Source organism: Equus caballus, chromosome 20 (assembly GCF_041296265.1).
Source record: "Equus caballus isolate H_3958 breed thoroughbred chromosome 20, TB-T2T, whole genome shotgun sequence".
NCBI classification, from domain to species: Eukaryota; Metazoa; Chordata; class Mammalia; order Perissodactyla; family Equidae; genus Equus; species Equus caballus.
This window is the reverse complement of record NC_091703.1, coordinates 12,866,424-12,886,917: the sequence shown is the minus strand read 5'-3', so window position 1 is coordinate 12,886,917 and position 20,494 is coordinate 12,866,424. Positions and strand designations below refer to the sequence as shown.

Below are 20,494 nucleotides of genomic sequence, written 5' to 3'. Positions count from 1 at the left end.
TGGTTAAAGTTCTGCCTATATCACAAACAACTGTTTGATCCCTGCCATGTAACTTCAATGATGTGATATTTCAGTATTTCCAAAATCAAGTAGTTGAGCTATCTACTTCACCTATAGGATAAGATACAAAGAGAAGACTAAATCACATCTGTTAGTCTACATGAAGAAAAAAGTAGAGATGAGACTACATTCTCTTTTTATTTGGTTTTTAATTAACTAGAATTCCTATTCATCAGATTTCTGCAAATCCTTCACACAGTCATTTCTTAAGTCCAATTCAGTCTGGTTCTACACCATGCTCCTTTCTATTACCTGTTTCACTTCCAGGTTTAGTATGATGACAAAAACGCCTTCTGACTTAATAATATGTGTTATCATAATTTGAAAAAAAAGGTAAGAATTTTTCACTTACTACTATCAGATTTAAGCAAGTTACTCTTTGCTTCAATGTATGTATCTGTAAAATAAGGATAAAGAATAATCTCTCTCAAGATTGTTGAAAAGATTAAATAAAATGCACAAAAGCATAGTAACTAGCACAAAAAGTGCATTCAATAAACAGTTGTGTTTTAAAGGTAAGATAATTATCTATTAAATTTTAAATAAGTTACTTAAATACTTCATTCCCTCGTTAACAGCACACTCAAACAGATGTAGCTGAAAAATAATGCAACTAGAATGTTTAAAGCATCCAATTGTTAAGTATTATTTTAAAAATTCAACTCAATAAATGTGTCAAGCATTTACTATGTGCCAGGTACTATGATGCTAGGGTTCCAGAATTCCGTGATTAAGAAGTGAACCCACCCTCAAAAAGCTCACAGTCTAGAAAAATAAATAAAAATTATAAGGTAACTAAAAATTAGAATAATAAAGCATTACAAGGAGCAGAAGTAGCAGGATGAAGCAAGTAATTCACTCCATCTGAAGGAGAAAAGAGGAAGTAGCTAAAAGGGCATGGAAAAGGGGAAAAAGTAGTTCTGCCAGCAAAGACGGGTGTAGACCCTAGCTCAGCCATTTACCAGCTATCTGACTTGGGGGCAACTTAACTGACCTCTCTGAGCTTCTCTGTAAATCCACTTTGAGAGTTACTCTGAAGATTGGAAAGAATATACGTAAAGTGCCTGACACAGAGCAGGAATTCAATAAACAGGAGTTGTCTTATTTTAGGAGTTGCGTTTGTTTTTAATAGATCAAGTTCTGAATGTCACCGTAGGTAGCATCTCTTGACTAATGATTAAGCTACACATGGCGTCATTAGGGTCACCAGCATGGAGAAGTCCACAAAGAAAACCACATCAGAATGTCACCATTTACAGAGTTCACTTTTTAGAAGTGATGTGATTCCTAACACGTGGTACTTTCACCTGCTGGTGAAGTATATTTCCAATCTGTTTCCTTCTCCATTTTCACCCTGACAAACAGAATTTTGCATACTCAGATTCTACATCTTTCCTAGAAGAGCTTCCCACGGTCCTCAATCCTAGAGTGGGACGCTCAGCATATCCTTGATGAAATGGTAAAGCCTGATGAGCAACTGACAACTATTAAAATTATATTAGGAGATAATTAGAGCAAACCCTGGGTTGAAACTACGATTATTAATCTAATAGCTGACTTGTGGAACTGGACACTACTATACTGATTAGAATCTTAAAGTAAATATTTTCAAATATTGTTAAATCTGGCCAAGAGGTTAAGTTACATTTACATTCACTCTATGGCTACCAAAGCTAATTTTCTCTACCCACTCATGAGCTAGGCCAGTGATTAACATATACAAATATATATTCTTAAATCCTTATTGTTCATTTCAGTCCAATAAGCATAAATGATACAACATTTGAAATATTAACAGTGGATAAATACAAGCAAAGCCATAAATAAGATAAGGCAGTCTATCTCTAAATTCAATGGAATCATGAAATGGTCTTTATGTCAATGTAGTTTTGCGGAACTAAAAACATGTTCCTGACCCGAAACAATCATGTAAAGCCAGTTTGCTCCAACTTAAATAACTACATAATAAAAGTGAGGACACCATGAGTGAATACAGAATCTACGTTTATTCTATAGTTTCCACATTCAAGGAAACCGCTGCCTTTAAAGTCATCCTTGTGGCATATAATTCCAAAATTTTTTTCCCTATGACTATCTGAATTGCATATCATGCCAGATTTTATAATATATTTATATTATATATACACACACATATATGTATGTAGTCTCCCAAGACAGGTTATATTTGTAAAACACCTTTCATACTCTTAACCAGTTTGACATAATGCATTCTGAAATATTAATGTTCTATCAAAATTAGCTGCCTTACACATTTTCAAGAATTAAATCCTGAGAACGCTTTTAAGTTTTTTCTCCGAGGAGCAGGCACTGAGTCGTCACCAAATTGCAAATAGTCTGTTTCTTATCAACACTAATCTTTACAGGTATTTTTTAAATTCAGAACTCAGAATAATATAAGCATTTTCACATTAACATAAACCTTCGCAAAGTTTCTTCACAGAGCAAACCTACAAACTCGCTAAAAATATGTGAATATTACTGCTCACTTTTACCACTAGAAGTTGACGTTATTATGATATAGTTAACTCCAATTCTCTCCTGATAGCCTTGACGAATGAAGGGAAACACACAAAATTATCAAATGTCACAGAAAAGGCGAGAGGGGGAGAGACAGACAAAAGGAAAGAAGAGAGGGAGGAGACAGACGGTTAAAGCTCAAAAGCCTAGAACGCTAGACCTTGGCCCAGCCCCTGACCCACTATAATCTACTTAAATCAGTCATCTATATCACCACAAAAACTAACAGTTGGAGCAAACTGATCATTGTGAGTAGGGGATTTAGTCCTACATCCGGTTTGAGATTTGCCAGAAAGAAAAAGAGTTAAACAGAAAAAGATCTAAACAGCAAGACGCGGACTGTGTGTGTGTGTGTGTGCGTGTGCGTGCAAGGGAGGGGATGAAGAAAAGCTAACAGGGCTCAAGTCTGCTCACTAACGCTATTTCGCGCACCCTACACAGCCAGGGCCGTGGGGAGCCCTCCCCGTGCGGGGCAGGAGGAGGGGGTCGGGGATTCTCCCCCAGCGATTCGGGAGCCTCAGAGGGCCGGGTCGGGGGACACGGACGGAGGGAGTCGGCGCCCCCGGGACAGGCGCGGAGTGGAACCAATTAACACCTTCCTCGCCAGGACCTGGGACCTCGAGCTCCCAAGCGGGGCGCGCACGGGGGTGGGGCGGCGAGGAGCGCTTCCTCTCCTCGGGAGGGAGAAAGGAGGCGAGGGGCGGCACCGCATCCCGGTCCCCACCCCGGGCGCATCAATTACCCGTGAGGTTCCTCAGCACCGTCCCGTGGGCCCAGAGGCTCAGGACCTGCTGCACCGACAGGTTGATCATGGAGTGGTCGCCCCCCTCCGCCTTCATCTTCCCCGGGGGGCGCCCGCCGCCCTCTCCTCGGGCGCCGGGCGGCGGCTGCGAGGCTCCGGGGGCGGCGGCGGGTGCGCGGCTTCTCCAGGCCGCCGCCGCCGCCGGGGAAGGCTGCGGGGCGCCGGGCTGGGCGCTGCTGCTGCCGCCGATGGGCCTCCGGGGGGGGCCGCTCAGCGCGTCTCCCAGGCAGCCCCCTCCCCGCCGGGGAGACATTGAGGACGGCGGACGGGGGAGGGGAGGGGGCCAGGCGCTCTGTCCGCGCGGCCCCCGAGCGAGGACTCGGGGCGGAGGAGGCCGCTGCCGCTCCCTCTCAGGGGCAGCACGGCGCCGCGGGGGCCGGGGACGCGAGGAGGCCGAGGTCACGCCAGGAGGCCCCGGGTGATGGGCAGCCGGCAGGTGCAGCCCCCGACGGGGCCCAGCGCATCACCACGAGCGGACGAGAAGACCCGGGACCCGGAGGAGACTGCGGCGGCGGCCGCGGCGGCACCTGCCGCCAGGCTGCCCACCCTCCGGCCGCCGACACTCGAGGAACCGCCCCCTCCACCCGCGGCCGCCGGCGGGCCGCTGGTGCGCGCGCGCGCGGGTCCCCACCTCCCCCGCCCGCCCCGGAGCCGCTGCGCATGCTCACTCTCTCCCTTCCCGCGACCCGCCGCCCTCCGACAGCCGGCCGGCCCCAAAGCCCTCCTCCTCCCCCTCCCCGCGCGCGAGCTCGCGGGGCTGACAGCGCCGAGCGTCGGCCCGCAGTGGGGCGGAGGGAAGCGCGGCCTGCGTCACTAGCGCCACCGCCGGCCTCGCCGCTGATTGGATGCTCCAAGGGAACCACCTCCACGCCCTCTCCGCCCCCAGACCCCGGGCGCGCGCCCCGAGAGGGCTGGAGCCTTAGGCCAGGGACGGCGCTGCAACGGGAGCTGAGGTCCCTGAAGGGAGCAAGGCGGGTGTTAAACCCCAAGACATGGATTCTGTGACAGTTCAGATCTTTGGCTTGGAATGAAATACTTTTGATTTTGTTTGCAGGTACACCCTTTTTTAAAGGCGTGAATATCTCAAAATTTTAGATTAATTTGCGGGTTTTTTTTTTTTTTTCTGTGTGAGTCAGATGACCTGAATAGGTCACTACTTGCAGAATATATTTGAAAGCCACTAAAACAGAAATAGGCCCGCTTTATCATACAACGGTCCTTCTTCCCACCGTGAGAGCCTGGGCCTGCGGTGTTTCCATCTTCTGAAGTCCCTCATAGACATAGGGCTGGGCAAGTTCCTACTCCTCGAAGCATCCCCGGGGCTAGCTCATTTTCTTTGCAGTGTTCTTTTTCCCTAAGTTGTAAAAGTCTGCCTTATTTTTTCCCCCTAGGACTTAAACTAGTTCTCTCTTCCCATGGTTTGCTGCCTTTCTTCATGTCCCCGTTAGCCGGAGGAGCTGTCTAAAATCCAACTGCAACAAACTAAACTCCTCCTTGAAGTTGGAAAGCTTTTAACTTGAAAAATAAAAATTGTTTTGGCCATAATAAAATATGCAATAGCCAGCACCGCTCAACACACTCCATCCTTTTTCAGTATCACCCTGCCATCTGAAAAGAAAATCTACAAAGGAAAGTGAAGAAGTTCATGCTGTAGCTAAATCATCAAGTATATTTGGCAAAGCATAGAAAGATTGAAGCAGCTGTGAAACGGTGCTCTTGGTGACTACTTTAAAGATAATTATATATGTACGTATATATGTATATGGATGTAGTCTCTGTGTTGTTCGTTTGATGTCCCAACACAGAAAAGGGAAATTTTTGTATCATTAATAGGAATTGAGCCAAAACTCATAGAGTTTACGTTCCTCCTAGAATTTAGAATTAATTAATCTTAATTAATGTTATAGAATATCGGACTTAAAAGAAGCTTTAACATTTTAAAAATTCATTTAATTTTACAAATTCGTTCTCAATGCCGTTGAATTGATTCTGACTCCTGGTGACTCTGTACAGCAGAGCCCAGTCTTTTTGCACCATCCTCTCACTTTCTGGCATTCTATCACACAATGCTCCACTGCTATTCATAGGGTTTTCAAGGCCAATTTTTTCAGAAGTAGGTGGCTAGGTCCTCCGTCCTAGTCTGTGCTAGTCTGGAATCTCCACTGAAACCTGTCCACCATTGGTGACCCTGCTGGTGTTTGAAAAACCGGTGACATAGCTCTCAGCATCACAGCAACAGCAGCTGCCACAGTATGACAGCTGACAGGTAATGTGGTTCCCTGACTGGAAAAGAAAACCTGGGCTGCACCAGTAAGAATGCTGAATCCTAACCACTAGACCACCAGGGCTGGCTATATACAGATAGGGAAACTGATTCTGCAGAATTAAGTAACTTAACAGAGGTGACACCACTTCAGTGCCCAGTTTCTGAATTTCTAGTCTTATTAATTCTTTCTAGCAACTACACTATCTTTCTTAACTGGCGATTAACTCCATAACTTTAAGCTTCTGGATGGGAGGTGCAGGTACCTAATGAAGGCATTAAGAGATTTGATATTATATGATTAGTGGTATTAGAGAATGTGACTACATTCAATGAAGGATTCATAGCAAACTCTCTGAGCAGCAGCTCATTAAACACTCACATGTGGAACTTTTGGTTAGTTTACGTGGAAGCAATTGAGGTTCTTACTATTGCACACTATTATTTAAAACATAGTAGCATACATTTAAAATATTCAGAACCTGGGACAGTGCCTAGCACATGGTGTTCAATAAATATCTGTTGAATAAATAATTGAATGAACTTCTTAGAAAAGTCAGCATTTTTCTTGTTTCACATAAAGTTTTTTAAACAGAACCTAAGTGTTAATTTCAGGAAATGAGAAAGTAAGACACAGCAATAAAGCCCCAATTCAATAATGCACTTTGATAACTTGACAATTTTTCCCCTGCTTTGTAGTTCAATTCAATTTAATAAGCATTTATTTGGCATCTATTATCTGTAATGTTCTATGCTAGGCATTCTTTATAGGATTTAAAGATTAGCATGGTCTGTACTCTCTAGGCTAATTCATTGCATTTAACTTGTTTTTGGCTTGATAAAGCTAATGATACCCACTGTGTTGGAAGCCTATATCCTTAAGGAAATTGAACATTTTCCCAATAGCCAGGGTTATGAAACCCAAAACTGAGTTAATGCAAATGGAAGCTGTGTAATTTCTTTCCTTGCAGATCTGATATTGAGTTAACACACCAAGCAAGGAATGGTTTAGTCACATTCCTACCAGAAATCAGGGTACGCTCCCAAATGAATACTCGAGGTCTCTTTCAACCCTGTACCCTTCAATGTGAAGTAAACACCAATTTGCAAACAGCTCCTGGTATTTCTTACACACAAGTGAGGGAACACCCATAAGTCTTAGGCATCCTATTAATTGTCCAGAGAGGGCTCAGAAGAAAGCTTTTAAAATCAACTAGAATGTAAAATGATGTTGATCCTTTGAGAAAGACATCAACTATCCAGGACATCTTTTTTCTCCACTTTATCTCCCTTTCTTGCTATACAGTACTATTTCATAGAGTCACATTATGTATGCAACCTAATTTAATCTTGTTACACATTTCAGCAGTTCCAAACCCTGAGTAGTGTGGTGTTAAATAGATTCGTTATCTGAAAAATGTGGTTTGAATACGGGCTCCAACACTTACTAGCCTTCAAATGGGAATAATAATGGTACCTCTCTCTTCAGATTTTTGATGTTCTTTAAGTAATAGCAATAATAAACACGGAGCTCCTTCCTCATGCCAGGCCTTGTGCCAAGTACTACATACTAACTCATTTAATTTTCACAAGGGTGGGTTGAAATTTCACATCACTGTTAGAGTAATTTTTTTCAAAATCCATACACAAAACCACACGTCTCTCCGAATCTTGTCTGTACACACACACAGAGAGAGAGAGAGAGAGAGAAATGGGAGCTCTGTGGTTTTTTGAAGAAGAAAATAAAATTCAGTTGGAAGAAATGACAGAAATAAGAGGAAGAAAAAGCCATGTATATTATTCTAAAATAGCGGCTGTACTGAAATTTACATGGTGAAATGTTTCTCATAACTCCTATTAGAGTCAAGAGATAGGCCCATCACAGTAAATCAGAGAAACAAGGTAGAGTATTTTCCTTCTCTGAAAGCTGTAGTTCTCAAAAACGATGTTGCAAATGACATTGTGGAAATTCACATCCTAAATGTATTTACTCTACCTACCCAAATTAGAATCATTCCAAATTGCTCACCCAGGGAATTTAAAAAGCTGGAATTTCTGGGACCAAGAAATACAGAGTTATGTCCTGTTTTGTCACTCCAGTAAGCTATAGCACAGCTAGGGTGCCAGGCTACCATTATGGGAATGCTGAGGGAACCAGCCCTGCCCAGAAAAGGGAGGAGAGCTGCTCCATCTCAGCAGTGGGGTATGACCTTCACCCACAGTCACGGAGGATCAGGGGCATGTCTGAGATGGAAGGACGGACAGATAACTGCCAGTGCCTCCAGCTCCATCTTCCACCTTGTTTTTGCACCCCCTATCAAACCACCTCCCTTCCAGTTTCTGCCAGCTACCACCCCTGCAGCTAGCTCCTTGTTTATTATGCCAAGTCTTAGAAACAGAGATTACATAATGACATTTGAACTCTAAGAATTTATACTTTGAAGTCTGAATGTGAGTGTAAGAAGAAAAAGTTTCTGCTAAAATCACACACACAAAAAATCCTGCATTGGCAACATATGAGACTCAGTTTTCCCCCTAAAAACTGGTATCTAAAAATTACCCTGCATCCAGCTTGCTCGTATTATGGATAGAAGGCCAAATATAAGACACTTAAGGGTAGTGTGTTGATTTAAATGTAGCCTGTAGATTCATGATACATAATCTGCACTAGATTCTGTTCTTAAATTATTTAACTGTTGAGCTAAACATAAGAAAACATTCTACGCCAAGAACAAAATGGTGAAAATGGTATTTCACTGTATTTTAATTAGCATTTTTCTGATTTCAAGTGAGGTTATGCATCTTTTGATGTGCGTAGAAACATTTAGATCACTTTTTCTAGGGACTGTTGCCCATTTTTCTTTTGGGTAACTTATCTTTTAAAAATTATAGGTAGGATCTTTTATATATTTAACAGATTAACCATTTGTGATATGTGCTGCATCTATCTTTTCCAATTTATCAATTGCCTTTTAATTTTAACAAAATTTTCTTGTCATGCAGAAATTTCTGATATTTACGTTGTCAGTCTTTTCTGTTACAGTAGCTGTCTTTCACCATGCTTTAAAAGTCTTCCCCGCTCTCACACTTGATTTTCAAAGTCTCACATCTTTTCTAAACATTTTATGAGTGTTTTCGTTTACATCTTTCGTCTACTTGGAAGTTTTTTAGTGTGAGGAGTTTGGTAGAGATCTAGTTTTTCCCAGTTGTCCCCAAACATTTATTGAATAATCCATCATATTCCCACTGACCTAAAATACCATCTATATATATCGTGTACAAAATTCCTATGTATACTCGGGTTTATTTCTGGACTTCCGTTTCTGTTCCGTTTGTCTATTCATGTGTCAGCACACTATTTTTACTTCCTTTAACTGTATAATGTGCTTCAGTATCTGCTAAGATAGTTCCTCTTTTTTATTTTTCACTTTCAAATTTTTTCCTGATTAATCTTGAATGTATATTATTCCAGAGAAACTTTAAAATCAGCTTCCTAACTCTGAAAATATCACTGGTTATATTTTCCTTGACACTATGTTAAATTTATAAATATATTTAAGGAAAATTGAGAAAATATAATCTCTTATTTTATTAAGAATTTTGGTGGCCGGCCCGGTGGCGCAGCGGTTAAGTTCACACGTTCCGCTTCTCGGGGGCCCGGGGTTGGCCGGTTGGGATCCCGGGTATGGACATGGCACCGCTTGGCACACCATGCTGTGGTAGGGGTCCTACATATAAAGTAGAGGAAGATGGGCATGATGTTAGCTCAGGGCCAGGCTTCCTCAGCAAAGAGAGGAGGACTGGCAGTAGTTAGATCAGGGCTAATCTTCCTTGGGGAAAAAAAAAAAAAGAAGAAGAATTTTGATGTTAAAAGTTTGTTGAATATGTCTTTTTAGCATCTATGGATATGACCGTGTGATTCTTCCTTTGGTTCTATATACATGGTGAATTATATTAATTTACTTCCTAATATGTTTTCTTTACACTCCTGGAATTAATGCCACTAGGTCATGATCTCTCATTCTTTTAATTCGCTACTTAATTCTGCATCTTAATCTTTTGTTAGAATTGTGCCATCAATATTATAAGTGAGATTGAGCTGTAGTTTTCTCTTTAGAGTCATGTTTAGTTTAGTTTTTTTCTAATTAATACTGTATTGGCTTTATACAAATAATTAGACTTTATTTGGATTTATCTTTTCCTTAAATGTTTGGAGGAATTCGACTGTGAACCTGCCATCAATGCTTTGGGAAGCAGCTCTTTGTCAACTTTTTCTATTTAGTATTTTTTTTCCTGTAGCAATTGGTCCATTTATATTTTTTCTCTTCCTGGTTCCTTTTTATAATTTTTTCATTTTGAGTATTTTTATCTATCTGATACAATTTAAAAAAATAATTTGTAGTGTTAAACAATGCCTCATAATTCTTTTAACTTCACTAACACATTGCTTATCTTGTGAATGTATACTTCCTCTCATTCTATCTTACTTATTTTTGCTAATCATTTTGTATTTTTCTCAGTCAACTAGGTCTTAGATATATTTATCAGTTCTTCATGTTTCTGTATAGTAATTCACTTTTTTTTTTTTTTGCTTTTATCATTATCAGTTTCTTCTGCTTTCCTTTGGATTGTTTTGTTATTTTCTGTAGATATTACATTAGCTGCTTGATTCATTTATTTTTATTCTTTCTTATTTCTTAAAAATATAAGTATCCAAGTTTGCATTTGCACTGAGCACTGCTTTAGTTGTATCTTATAGCTTTTCATACATAGCGTTCTGTTAACGTTTTCTATTGTTATCTTCTAGAAATTCTGCCATTGTAGTTCTGATTTCTACTTTGAAGTTATCTAAAAGAGAAATTCTTTTTTAATTTTCAGCTTTTAAGGGGAGGAGGTTTTACATCTGCTAGCAGTTCATAGTGTAATCACAGAACGTAAATTATAGAACGTTATCTATACTGTTTCTAGTTTGGGGGATTTATTAACGTTTTCTGTGTGGCCCAGCATAAGGATAATTTTGGTGAGTGAGTAAACGAAAAAGAATGTATGTTCTATGTTTTTAGGAAATAGTGTGGAATATAGGAATAAGATCTGCCATATTTATTATGTTACTAAAGGTCTTCTAAATCTTACTTATTTTTGTCCACTGAATCTGCCATAGACTGTCCCTTAGGTTTCACTAGCCCATTCTGTATGACAAAGAAACTCAAAATTTCATTGGCTTAAACAACAAATCTTATTTCTTGCTCATGTTTCATGAGAACTGCAGATCGGTTGCTGTTCACCTGATATCTGCTTGGTTGGGTCCAGTCTGGCTCCGTAGGTCTTCTCATTTCAGAAGCATGGCTGAAGGAGTAGCCACTCTCTGGGTTCTTGCTGTGCTCTTCGGATAGGGCAGGAACCACGGCCACAGTGGGGTAGCTGCATGCAAAATTTAAGAGGACTCCAAAAAACTCAGTGATCAAGATAAATAATATTCTCATGAAATATTTTTAAAAATCAAAAGCAGTACAAAAATCCATGATGAACAAAATATCAAAACATTTAGATAAAATTTTGGAATCTGACCCTACACTTTCATGACCCTGCCTCACCCAACTCATCCTGATCCCAGTCTTGGCAGGAACAAGAGAGGCAGAGCCAAACCATGCAGGTCCATTTAAAGTTTATGCTGAGATATGGTGCACGTCACATACACTCACATTCCTTTGGCCAAAACAGGTTGCATGATCAAGCCCAAAGGGAATAGGATAAAGAAGTATATTCTGCCTACTGGAAAGGATGGCAAAGGTGAGTGGATACAGGCAACAAATAATTTGAACAAATAATGCAGTCTAACACAGGGTGAGTGAGCTCAGATTCCTATAAATAATGTATTTCTGCCTATTGCTCCATTTTTTTAATATAGTTTGGGCTTTATAAATTTTGATTCTATATTTTTTGGTGAACAAATATTCAAATATGTTAGATTTTGATTATGATTTTACTTTTTTAATTAAAAGTGTCTTAATTTGTATTAGAGAATGCTTTTAAATTTTAATTTAATCTCGTCCAATGCTAAGATCATAACTTTAGAAGAAACGTTAACTTTCCTTTTGTTTGCATTTGCCAAGTATATCTTTATCCATTCTTTTTCAACCTTTCTGAATCACTTTGTTTTAGGGGTTTGCTTGTTGAGTTTGACTTTGTGATAAAATGAGATTCCTATTTTAATAGAAGAATTTAAACCATTTCTATTGATATAATAGGTCTGTGGTATTAGTTGTATCATAGTTACATTATTCTTTTTCTATTTCCATTGCTTCTTTTAAAAAAGTATTTAATTGGTATGGTTTGTGTTCCTTTTGCTTAGCTTATGTGTTCCTCGTACCAAAGGGTTGGTTCTGTTTTGATTTTTTATGGTAATCTCTATCACCATATCTGATACACAGCTCATCGTCGATCTAGAGTGTATCTATTGACCCACTCTAAGCAATCCTAAAATTATACACCTCTACATCCCCACAGCTGTTCTTCCTCTTCTTCTGCATCAGATTATAGTAGATTGTATATTTTTTCTACCCTTTGTATCTACTGCTAAACTACCTGGTCTAATCTTAGTTTGACTGCTTTACCATATGTGAATATTTAACATTGGGCAATTTGTTTAGCCTCTCTAATCTTCAGTTTCCTCATCTTTAAAACACGAAATAGATATATTTCATATATATTATTCATTTGTATATTATATATTTCATTATAATGGTTTCTTGAGCTAATGTGAAGATCAGATAACTACTTAGAATGGAGTCTGGAGATATAAATACTCCATAAATGCTAGCTTTTATTATTGTTTCATTTAAATATTTAATAGATTTCTTTAAACTATATGGGAATGTCAGCCTTCTAGAGAATATTTCCCCTAAAGAAAGAGCAAAATGGACTTGTGGGGGATTCTCTTGATAGACAAGCATCTATCTCTATTTTACCACTATTTTTTTAATGTAATATATTCATGTAGCTGAGATCTCTCATTCTGAGAAGTGTGTTCAGTGAAAAGTCCCCCTCCACCCGGTTCCTCAGCCACTTAGTGTCCTCAGGCAACCCTCCTTGTTAGCTTTTCTGTGCGTTCTTCCTGAATTTTAGCCACTTTAAGTAGCTTTTTAACCCCAGCTGTGAAAGATGAGGAGATCAGCATTAAGCTTCTTCCCCTTCCCCCTTTCCCTCCCAACTGCTGTTAGTTACACAATATTGTTTCATCATTGACATTAAGAATACATACAGAAACCACAGTGTGTTCCTTGATGTCTTTTGTTGTTGTCTTTGCTTTACACTTGAATGAAAGTTTGAGCAAGTATGAAATTGATAAGTGAGGATCCAGTTCAGGGTAAGATGGACTAAACATCCTTCACTTGGTGTCTCCTACAGAGCGTAGAGGCTAAACTTAGACAGAAGGCAGGAAGGACTTTGAAAAGTAAAGAGTAGCAGGTGGATGGAGAAGATGACGAGAGTTTGCAATGTCACACAACAGATCATGAGTTCCCCATGTTTTTTTCTCTGGTGTCCCCTGGCCTAGATTTGGGACAGCACAGAACCTGGACATGGACATAAGTGCCAACAGGGATTACTCCAAAAGAAGTCTTCTTGTTTTGGCTTGAAGAGCAGGAAAAGGGTTCCCAATCCAAAAAGAGTGGTGAAAATCCCTCGCTTTTTTTTTCTTTTCTTTATGCTCTCGGTCCCAGCCCCTAAGAAATCCTGTAGCTATGGCAGAAGCAACAGCAGTCCATAGAGGACTGCAGGAGGCTAAAACTCTGAGGGAGAGTCTTCTCTGGTTGACAGAGTTGTGGTCCCAAGAGGATGGGACAAATCTTGTTGCTTTTTTTCTTTCTCTTTGTCCGTCTGCCATGCGGCAGGTGCAGTCGCAGGAAGTGTGATACAAAGCAGGATAAATATAGCTCCATGTGTTGGCCAAAGGTCTGGAAAAGGGAGATTGAGGGAATCAGAAATTATTGAGGAGATCATAAAGAAGGAGGAGCCCCTGAAAGCAATCCCATAAAGTTGTTATAGCCTATGTTTATGGTCTATATTTCTGTTCCCCCCAAAATTCATATGTTGAAATCCTAATGCCCAATGTGATGGTATTTGGAGATGGGGCATTTGGGAAGTAATTAGGTCATTAAGGTGGAGTCCTCATGAATTGGGTTAGTGCCCTCATAAGATGAGACAAGAGAGATGCTCTCTCCCTCTTGGCCATGAGAGGATACAGAAAGAAGGTGGTCATCTGCAAACCAGGAAGAGGCCCCCTCACCAGACAGTGAATCTGCTGACACCTTGACTTCCCAGCCTCCAGAACAGTGAGAAATAAATATTTGTTTCTTATATCACCCAGTCTATGGTATTTGTTATAGCAGCTCAAGCTAAGATAGACCAACATCCAGGTACCAGAGTGGCTGCTGGGTGATGTCTACAAATGAAAGCTCCAAATGTCACTTCAAAGGCTTTGAAATCACAACCCACAGGAGGCTTGTCTGAACTTGTGACCTGAACTCAAGCATGTTCATTGCTTGCTTTAAAAAAAAGTTAATTAATTTTCTCTATAAAATTTAAGTAAGATGTGGAGTCTTACAACATTCAAAATGGCCAGGAAACAATACAAAACTACTGGACATATGAAAAGCCATGAAAATGTCAGTTCTCATGGGAAAATATAATCAACAGGTGTCAACTCCAAGATGACACAGATGTTGGAATTATCTGACCAAGAATTTAAAGTAGCTCTTATGAAAATGCAGTAAACAATCTCAACAAAGAAATGGAAGGTCCAAAAAAGAGCTAAGTGAAAAATTTAGAACTGGAAAGTATAACATTCATCTATTGTAACAAATGTGCTACTTTTGTGTGTGATGTTGACAGCAGGGAAGGCTATGGTGTCTGAGGACAGGGAGTATATGGTAACTCTACATTTTCACTCAATTTTACCATGAACCTAAAACTGATCTAAACAAAAAAGCCTATTAAAAATACATACTAAAAAAATACAGCAACCAAATTAAAACCTCACTACTGAGTTCAATAGCAGAAAGTTATAGTAGATTTATTCATAAGCATCCAAAACTAGAAACAACACAAATATCCTTCAGTGGGTGAGTGGATGAACAAATCATACCATACAATACATACAAACCATTACAGTCAATAATTAAAAGTAGTTAAAAACTGGAAGTGACATCAGCATCTTGGTGGAGCTCTTCCCTTAGATTCTGCCTCCTAAGATCAAAGAGACTTGAAGGTAAGACCTGAAACTCCTAGAAGAAAATATAGGCAGTACACTCTTTGACATAGGTCTTAGAAGGATCTTTTTGAATACCATGTCTACTTCGGCAAGGGAAACAAAAGAAAAAATTAACAAGTGAGACTTTATCAGATTAAAGAGCTTCTGTAGGGCTAAGGAAACCAGGAGCAAAATGAAAAGACAGCCCATCAACTGGGAGAAAATATTTGCAATTCATATATCTGACAAAGAATTAATCTCCAAAATATATAAAGAACTCACAGAACTCAACAACAAAAAAACAAACAGGGGCTGGCTCCGTGGCTGAGTGGTTAAGTTCACGTGCTCTGCTGCGGCGGCCCAGGGTTCGGTTCCTGGGCGTGGACCACGTTGAGGTGGTGTCCCACATCCCACAACTAGAAGGACCTGCAACTAAGATATACAACTGTGTATGGGGGGGTTGGGGAGATAAAGCAGAAAAAAAAAATTGACAACAGTTGTTAGCCCTGGTGCCAATCTTTAAAAAAAAAAACAACCCGATCAAAAAATGGGCAGAGGATATGAACAGACATTTTTCCAAAGAAGATATACAGATGGCCAACAGGCACATGAAGAGAGATTCAACATCACTAATCATCAGAGAAATTCAAATCCAAACTTCACTAAGGGGCCTGGTGGCATAGTAGTTAAATTTGCACACTCTACTTCAGTGGCCTGGGCTTTGCCAGGTCAGATCCTGGATGTGGACCTACATCCCACTCATTAAGCCACGTTCTAGTGGCATCCCACATAGAAGAACTAGAAGGACTTACAACTAGGATATACAGCTATGTACAGGGACCTTGGGAAGGGAAAAAAAAAGATGAAGATTGGCAACAGATGTTAGCTCAAGGCCAAGCTTCCTCACAAAAAAGAAAAATTAAAGCATACCTTTAAAAAAATAAACTGCTAGGGGCTGGCCCCATGGCCGAGTGTTTAAGTTTAAGTCCCCTGCTTCAGTGGCCCAGGGTTTCACCAGTTCGGATCCTGGGCACTGATCTAGCACCACTCATCAAGCCATGCTGAGGTGGCATCCCACATGCCACAACTAGAAGGACCCATAACTAAAATATACAACTATGTACTGGAGGGCTTTGGGGAGCAGAAGGAAAAAAATTTTTTTTAATTTAAAAATAAATAAATAAACTACTCTAAGATTCACCTTACACCCATTAGAATAGCTATAAGCACCAAGACAAAAAGTAACAAATGTTGGAGGGGATGTGGAGAAAAGGGAACCCTCATACTCTGCTGGTGAGAATGCAAACTGGTGCAGCCACTATGAAAAACAGTATGCAGATTTCTCAAAAAATTTAAAAAAATACCATATGACCCAGCTATGCCACTACTGGGTATTTATCCAAAGAACTTGAAATCAACAATACAAAGAGACTTACGCACCCCTATGTTCATTGCAGTGTTATTCACAATAGCCAAGACGTAGATGCAACTCAAGTGCCCATCAACTGATGATTGGATAAAGAAGGTGTGGTGTATATATATTCAATGGAATGCTACTCAGCCGTAAAAAAAGGACAAAATCGTCCATTTGCAACAATGTGGGTGGACCTGGAGGGTGTTATGTTAAGTGAAATAAGCCAGACAGAGAAAGACAAACACCATACGATTTCACTCGTATGTGGAAGATAAACTAACTCAGGGACAGAGACAACAGTTCAGAGGTTACCAGAGAGGAAGGAGGTTAGGAGGGTGGGCATAAACGGTGAAGGGGCACATTTATATGGTGGCTGACAAATAATAACATACAACTGAAATTTCACAATGTTATAATCTATTATGACCTCAATAAAATAAATAAATAAATAAATAGTAGTCAAAAACTATTGGTAACTCAACAACTTGGATGAAACTTAAAGGCGTTATGCTGAGTGAACAAAGCTAGTCTCAAAAGGTTACATATTGTCTGGTTCCCCATTGCTATGACATTTTTCCAAAGACATAACTGTAGTGACTGAAACTTGTCTGTTCTCAGGGGTTATGGTGAAGAGAGGGTGTGACTGGAATGAGAAAGCACAAGGGAGCTTTTGGGGGCAGAGAATTGTTCTGTATTTTCATTGTGGTGGTGCTCACGTGAATCTGTACGTTAAGATCTCTAAAACTGTGCATCAGAAGAGTTTCAGGTATTTCTCTATTGTTCTGGAATTGTGTGGCTAAAAGTAGCCTGTCCTTCTTGTCTTTACAGGTACTTGATATTTTGCTTGGGCGCCCAAAGAACTATTTTCTTCCCTTGGAAATCCAGTCATTTTACCAAGGTGCATCTCAGAGTTGACCATTTTGAATCAGTATTTTCTGAAAACGTGTTATAGTTTTACGTCTTCTTTTATTCCTATGAAGTATGTTTTTCAAATTACCTTTTCGGAATTTTTTTCCCATTCCATGTGTTTTGACTCTTCTTCTGAAACACTCAGTAAGTACATACTGGATTTCATTTGTCTATCTTCCTTATCTGTCATTTCTTTTTGATCCTTTTAGACTGTTCATTTCAGCTTCAGTTTGCTCACTGATTAATTAACTGTCCTTCGTGCTCTTCACTATGTTTGCAAAAGAGCCCATTGTCCTTTATGCCGCCTCCACTGGACCTTCACTTTAGATTTCTCTTCTTCTGTTCCAAGTTCTGCCAGCTCATGTGCCCTCTTCTTCCATTGTCTTGACATATAGTCTCTAAGCTCTTGTATTTCGCTCTATGTTTCATCCATATTTTTTTAGAGTTCCGGTTGATATTACCATGGCCTGGAAGACCCTATATCATCGGGTCACCCTCTTGCTCTCGACCTCTTCACCTTCCTCTCAATCTACAGCATTCCAGCAATCCTGCCCTTCTTGCTCTTCCTTACACTCTCCAAACATGCTCCCTCTCAGCATCCATGCAGTCACTCACCTCTCTGCCTGGAACACCCCACCCCCAGAGGTCCACATGGCTTGCCTCCTCACTTCACTCCCTTAAAGAAATCTACCTGATGCCAACCCAGAATATAAATCTTCCATTTATATCTTGTCAGTCAAAACGGTGTCACACAGTCACTCCTAGATGCAAACAGAACTGGGAAATGTAGTTTAAAAAAAACATAGGCATATTTGGGGATCCAAATAAAATAAGTGTTCTTTCAGTAAGGACGAAGGGTGAATCGTGATGGGATAGGCAGACAGCAGCATCTGCCACATTCCCCCACAGGAGCAGCCACTCTGCCTGATTTGTTCACTGCTTTATCCTCAGTACCTGTACTCAGGTCTGGCACATAGTATATTCTGATAAATATTTGTAGTATTAATTAATAACATCATCTCTCTAGTGGGAACAAAATTTCCAGCGTGGTTTTTTCATCAGCTTCTTGTATGTCTACTCTTTTTCTTCTTTCTTCTTGTAGTGTCTTTGTGGATGTCCTGCGAAAGTTCTTCTTCCCAACATTTTACTATGAAAAACTTCAAACATAGAGAAAAATTGAAAGAATTGCACAGACCAGTTCTTTTATGAGAATTACTTATATTTGAATTAGGTGAGTTCTTTCCAGACCAGCCATGTACAAGAGATCTGTGGGGAAGGCAGAAGGGCCGTGTTTTGGGTCAGCAGGAAATCTTCCTGGTTTACAAGGAAGTGGCTCAGGTCACAGCCTTTTGTGTTTGAAAGCAGTTTTGATCGTTACTTCTCCCAGGCAAAAGCGAGCAGCAGTAGCGGATTCATATTCTCTTTCTTCTCCCCTGCCTCACCAGCACCCAGCTTCCTGAAAAGGAGGCCTGGCTCTGCTGTGTCTCCTTATTCCCTGGATCACCCCATTCACAATGTACCGGTCAACTTTAAAATAAAATAGCCAGGTATTTTACCAGCAAAATGAGTTGATTTGGGAATAGCAAAGGTTTTGCAGTTTGGGACATGCAAACTATGGTGAACCACAGGCAAGTCCAGAGAACAAAGGAAGGAACCTTGCTTTGTTATTATTTTATTTATTTATTTTTTGAGGAAGATTAGCCCTAACCTAACATCTGCCACCAATCTTCCTCTTTTCTTTTTGCTGAGGAAGACTGGCCCTGAGCTAACATCCATGCCCATCTTCCTCTACTTAATATGTGGGACACCTGCCACAGCATGGCTTGGCAAGTGGTATGCAAGTCCGCACCCGGGATCCCAACTGGAGAACCCCTGGCCACTGAAGCAGAACATGCAAACTTAACCACTGTGCCACCAGGCTGGCCCCAGAAGCTTGCTTTCACAGGGGAAAAGGGGGAGTTGGAAGGGGTTGTTCTAAATGGAAGTTCATTGGAGGAGAGTAAGAGCTCAGGGTAGCAATGGCTCCTCATTGGCTGAACTGCGACATTTTCCACTGGCTGGGCTTGTTGCTGGGTGAGAAGAAAAACTTCCTTCCTCCCTCCTACTGGGGTAGGAAAGAAGTAGGCAACTTCCTGTAGGAAATGCAAGGTATGTCTCTTCCTGTTTAGGGTAATTGACAATGAGTGGTAGGGTATGAGAGCTACCTTTACAGGCCTTCCTAACTCCAATTTTAGTTGAAATTTCCTTTATGAATTTTCACATTCCAAACAAGAGATGGTTGGACTTGCCCTTCAATGTGCCACAATTTTGCAGAACTGAGCCCTGCTGCTGCATCTGAGATCTGCATCCTCAGACATCCTTTGCTAGAGTCTTCCTGTGACCCTGCTGGAAAGTGGCTTGGCTGCTGTGACTCATATTATGGTGCAAAGCTATAGGGGTCTCATTTCATCAAAGATGAAGTTTGCATTTCTATTTATCATCCTCCTTGCTTTGGGGTAAATTTTAATAATGAAGGACGGAGTCATTGTTACTTGACCATCTTAAAATAGAAGTAACCCGCAAGTTAATTTTTAAATCAAGCACGACTACCCTCTCCCTAGTCCCACACATTGAAAAACTGCATTTTGAAAACCGTTTGCTGGTTCTTTTTGTTGATAAGCATGTGAGCCTGCGTTTGGTTTTGTTGCCTAACTCTTTACTGTCCATCTTTTTATTATTAATTGAGCTGATACCTTCAGACCATATGGCAGAGGTTTGGTCAAAAAAGCTAAATTTTTTGCACACTAAAGTAACAGAAATGGGGATTTTTCAGATGGTGGTCAGTAAAGTGGAGCTGGGACTGTGGGGCTTGTGTAAGAGTAAAGAAAACAGGAGCAAGGTTTGAAAATAGAGGGACATCTAGCAAGATGGTCACACTCAGGGCCCAAGGAGAGACATGGCCAGTGAGAAAGTCCCTGTGATGGGAAGGCTGATGATTTCCTAAAATCCTTGCTGGGAGTTACCTGCTCTTCCTGTGCCATATGCCCCTTCTGTTTACTTTGGGAAAAGTGTGAAAAGGAAGTTTGGGCATGAAGGAAGAGGCTAATGTACAGCAGAAGCAACGTAGTTTCAGGAAGGAACTTTGAGAGGAAACTGAGAATTCAGGAGAAACATAAGTTTAGTGAGAAATGACTGTTAACATAGTCCCAGTCTACTCCCCAACCTGGAACATCTACAGAAATGTTGGTGAAAAAAGGGGCTTCATGGGTTCCCAATTGT

General features: G+C 40.6%; 1 protein-coding gene across 3 annotated transcripts in view; it reads right to left on the bottom strand.

Annotated features, from left to right (window-relative positions):
* Positions 1-3,998, bottom strand: part of TMEM170B (transmembrane protein 170B) — a 70,172-nt gene extending 66,174 nt beyond the window's left edge. The window contains exon 1 of one of the 3 annotated variants that reach the window (XM_023624460.2): positions 3,341-3,998. In XM_023624460.2, coding sequence (XP_023480228.1) covers positions 3,341-3,653 — 313 coding nt within the window. In that variant the 5' untranslated portion in view covers positions 3,654-3,998. The remainder of the gene's footprint in view (positions 1-3,340) is intronic. The other 2 variants (XM_070244090.1, XM_070244091.1) reach the window with 2 other exon arrangements.
* Positions 3,999-20,494: the final 16,496 nt, after the last annotated feature.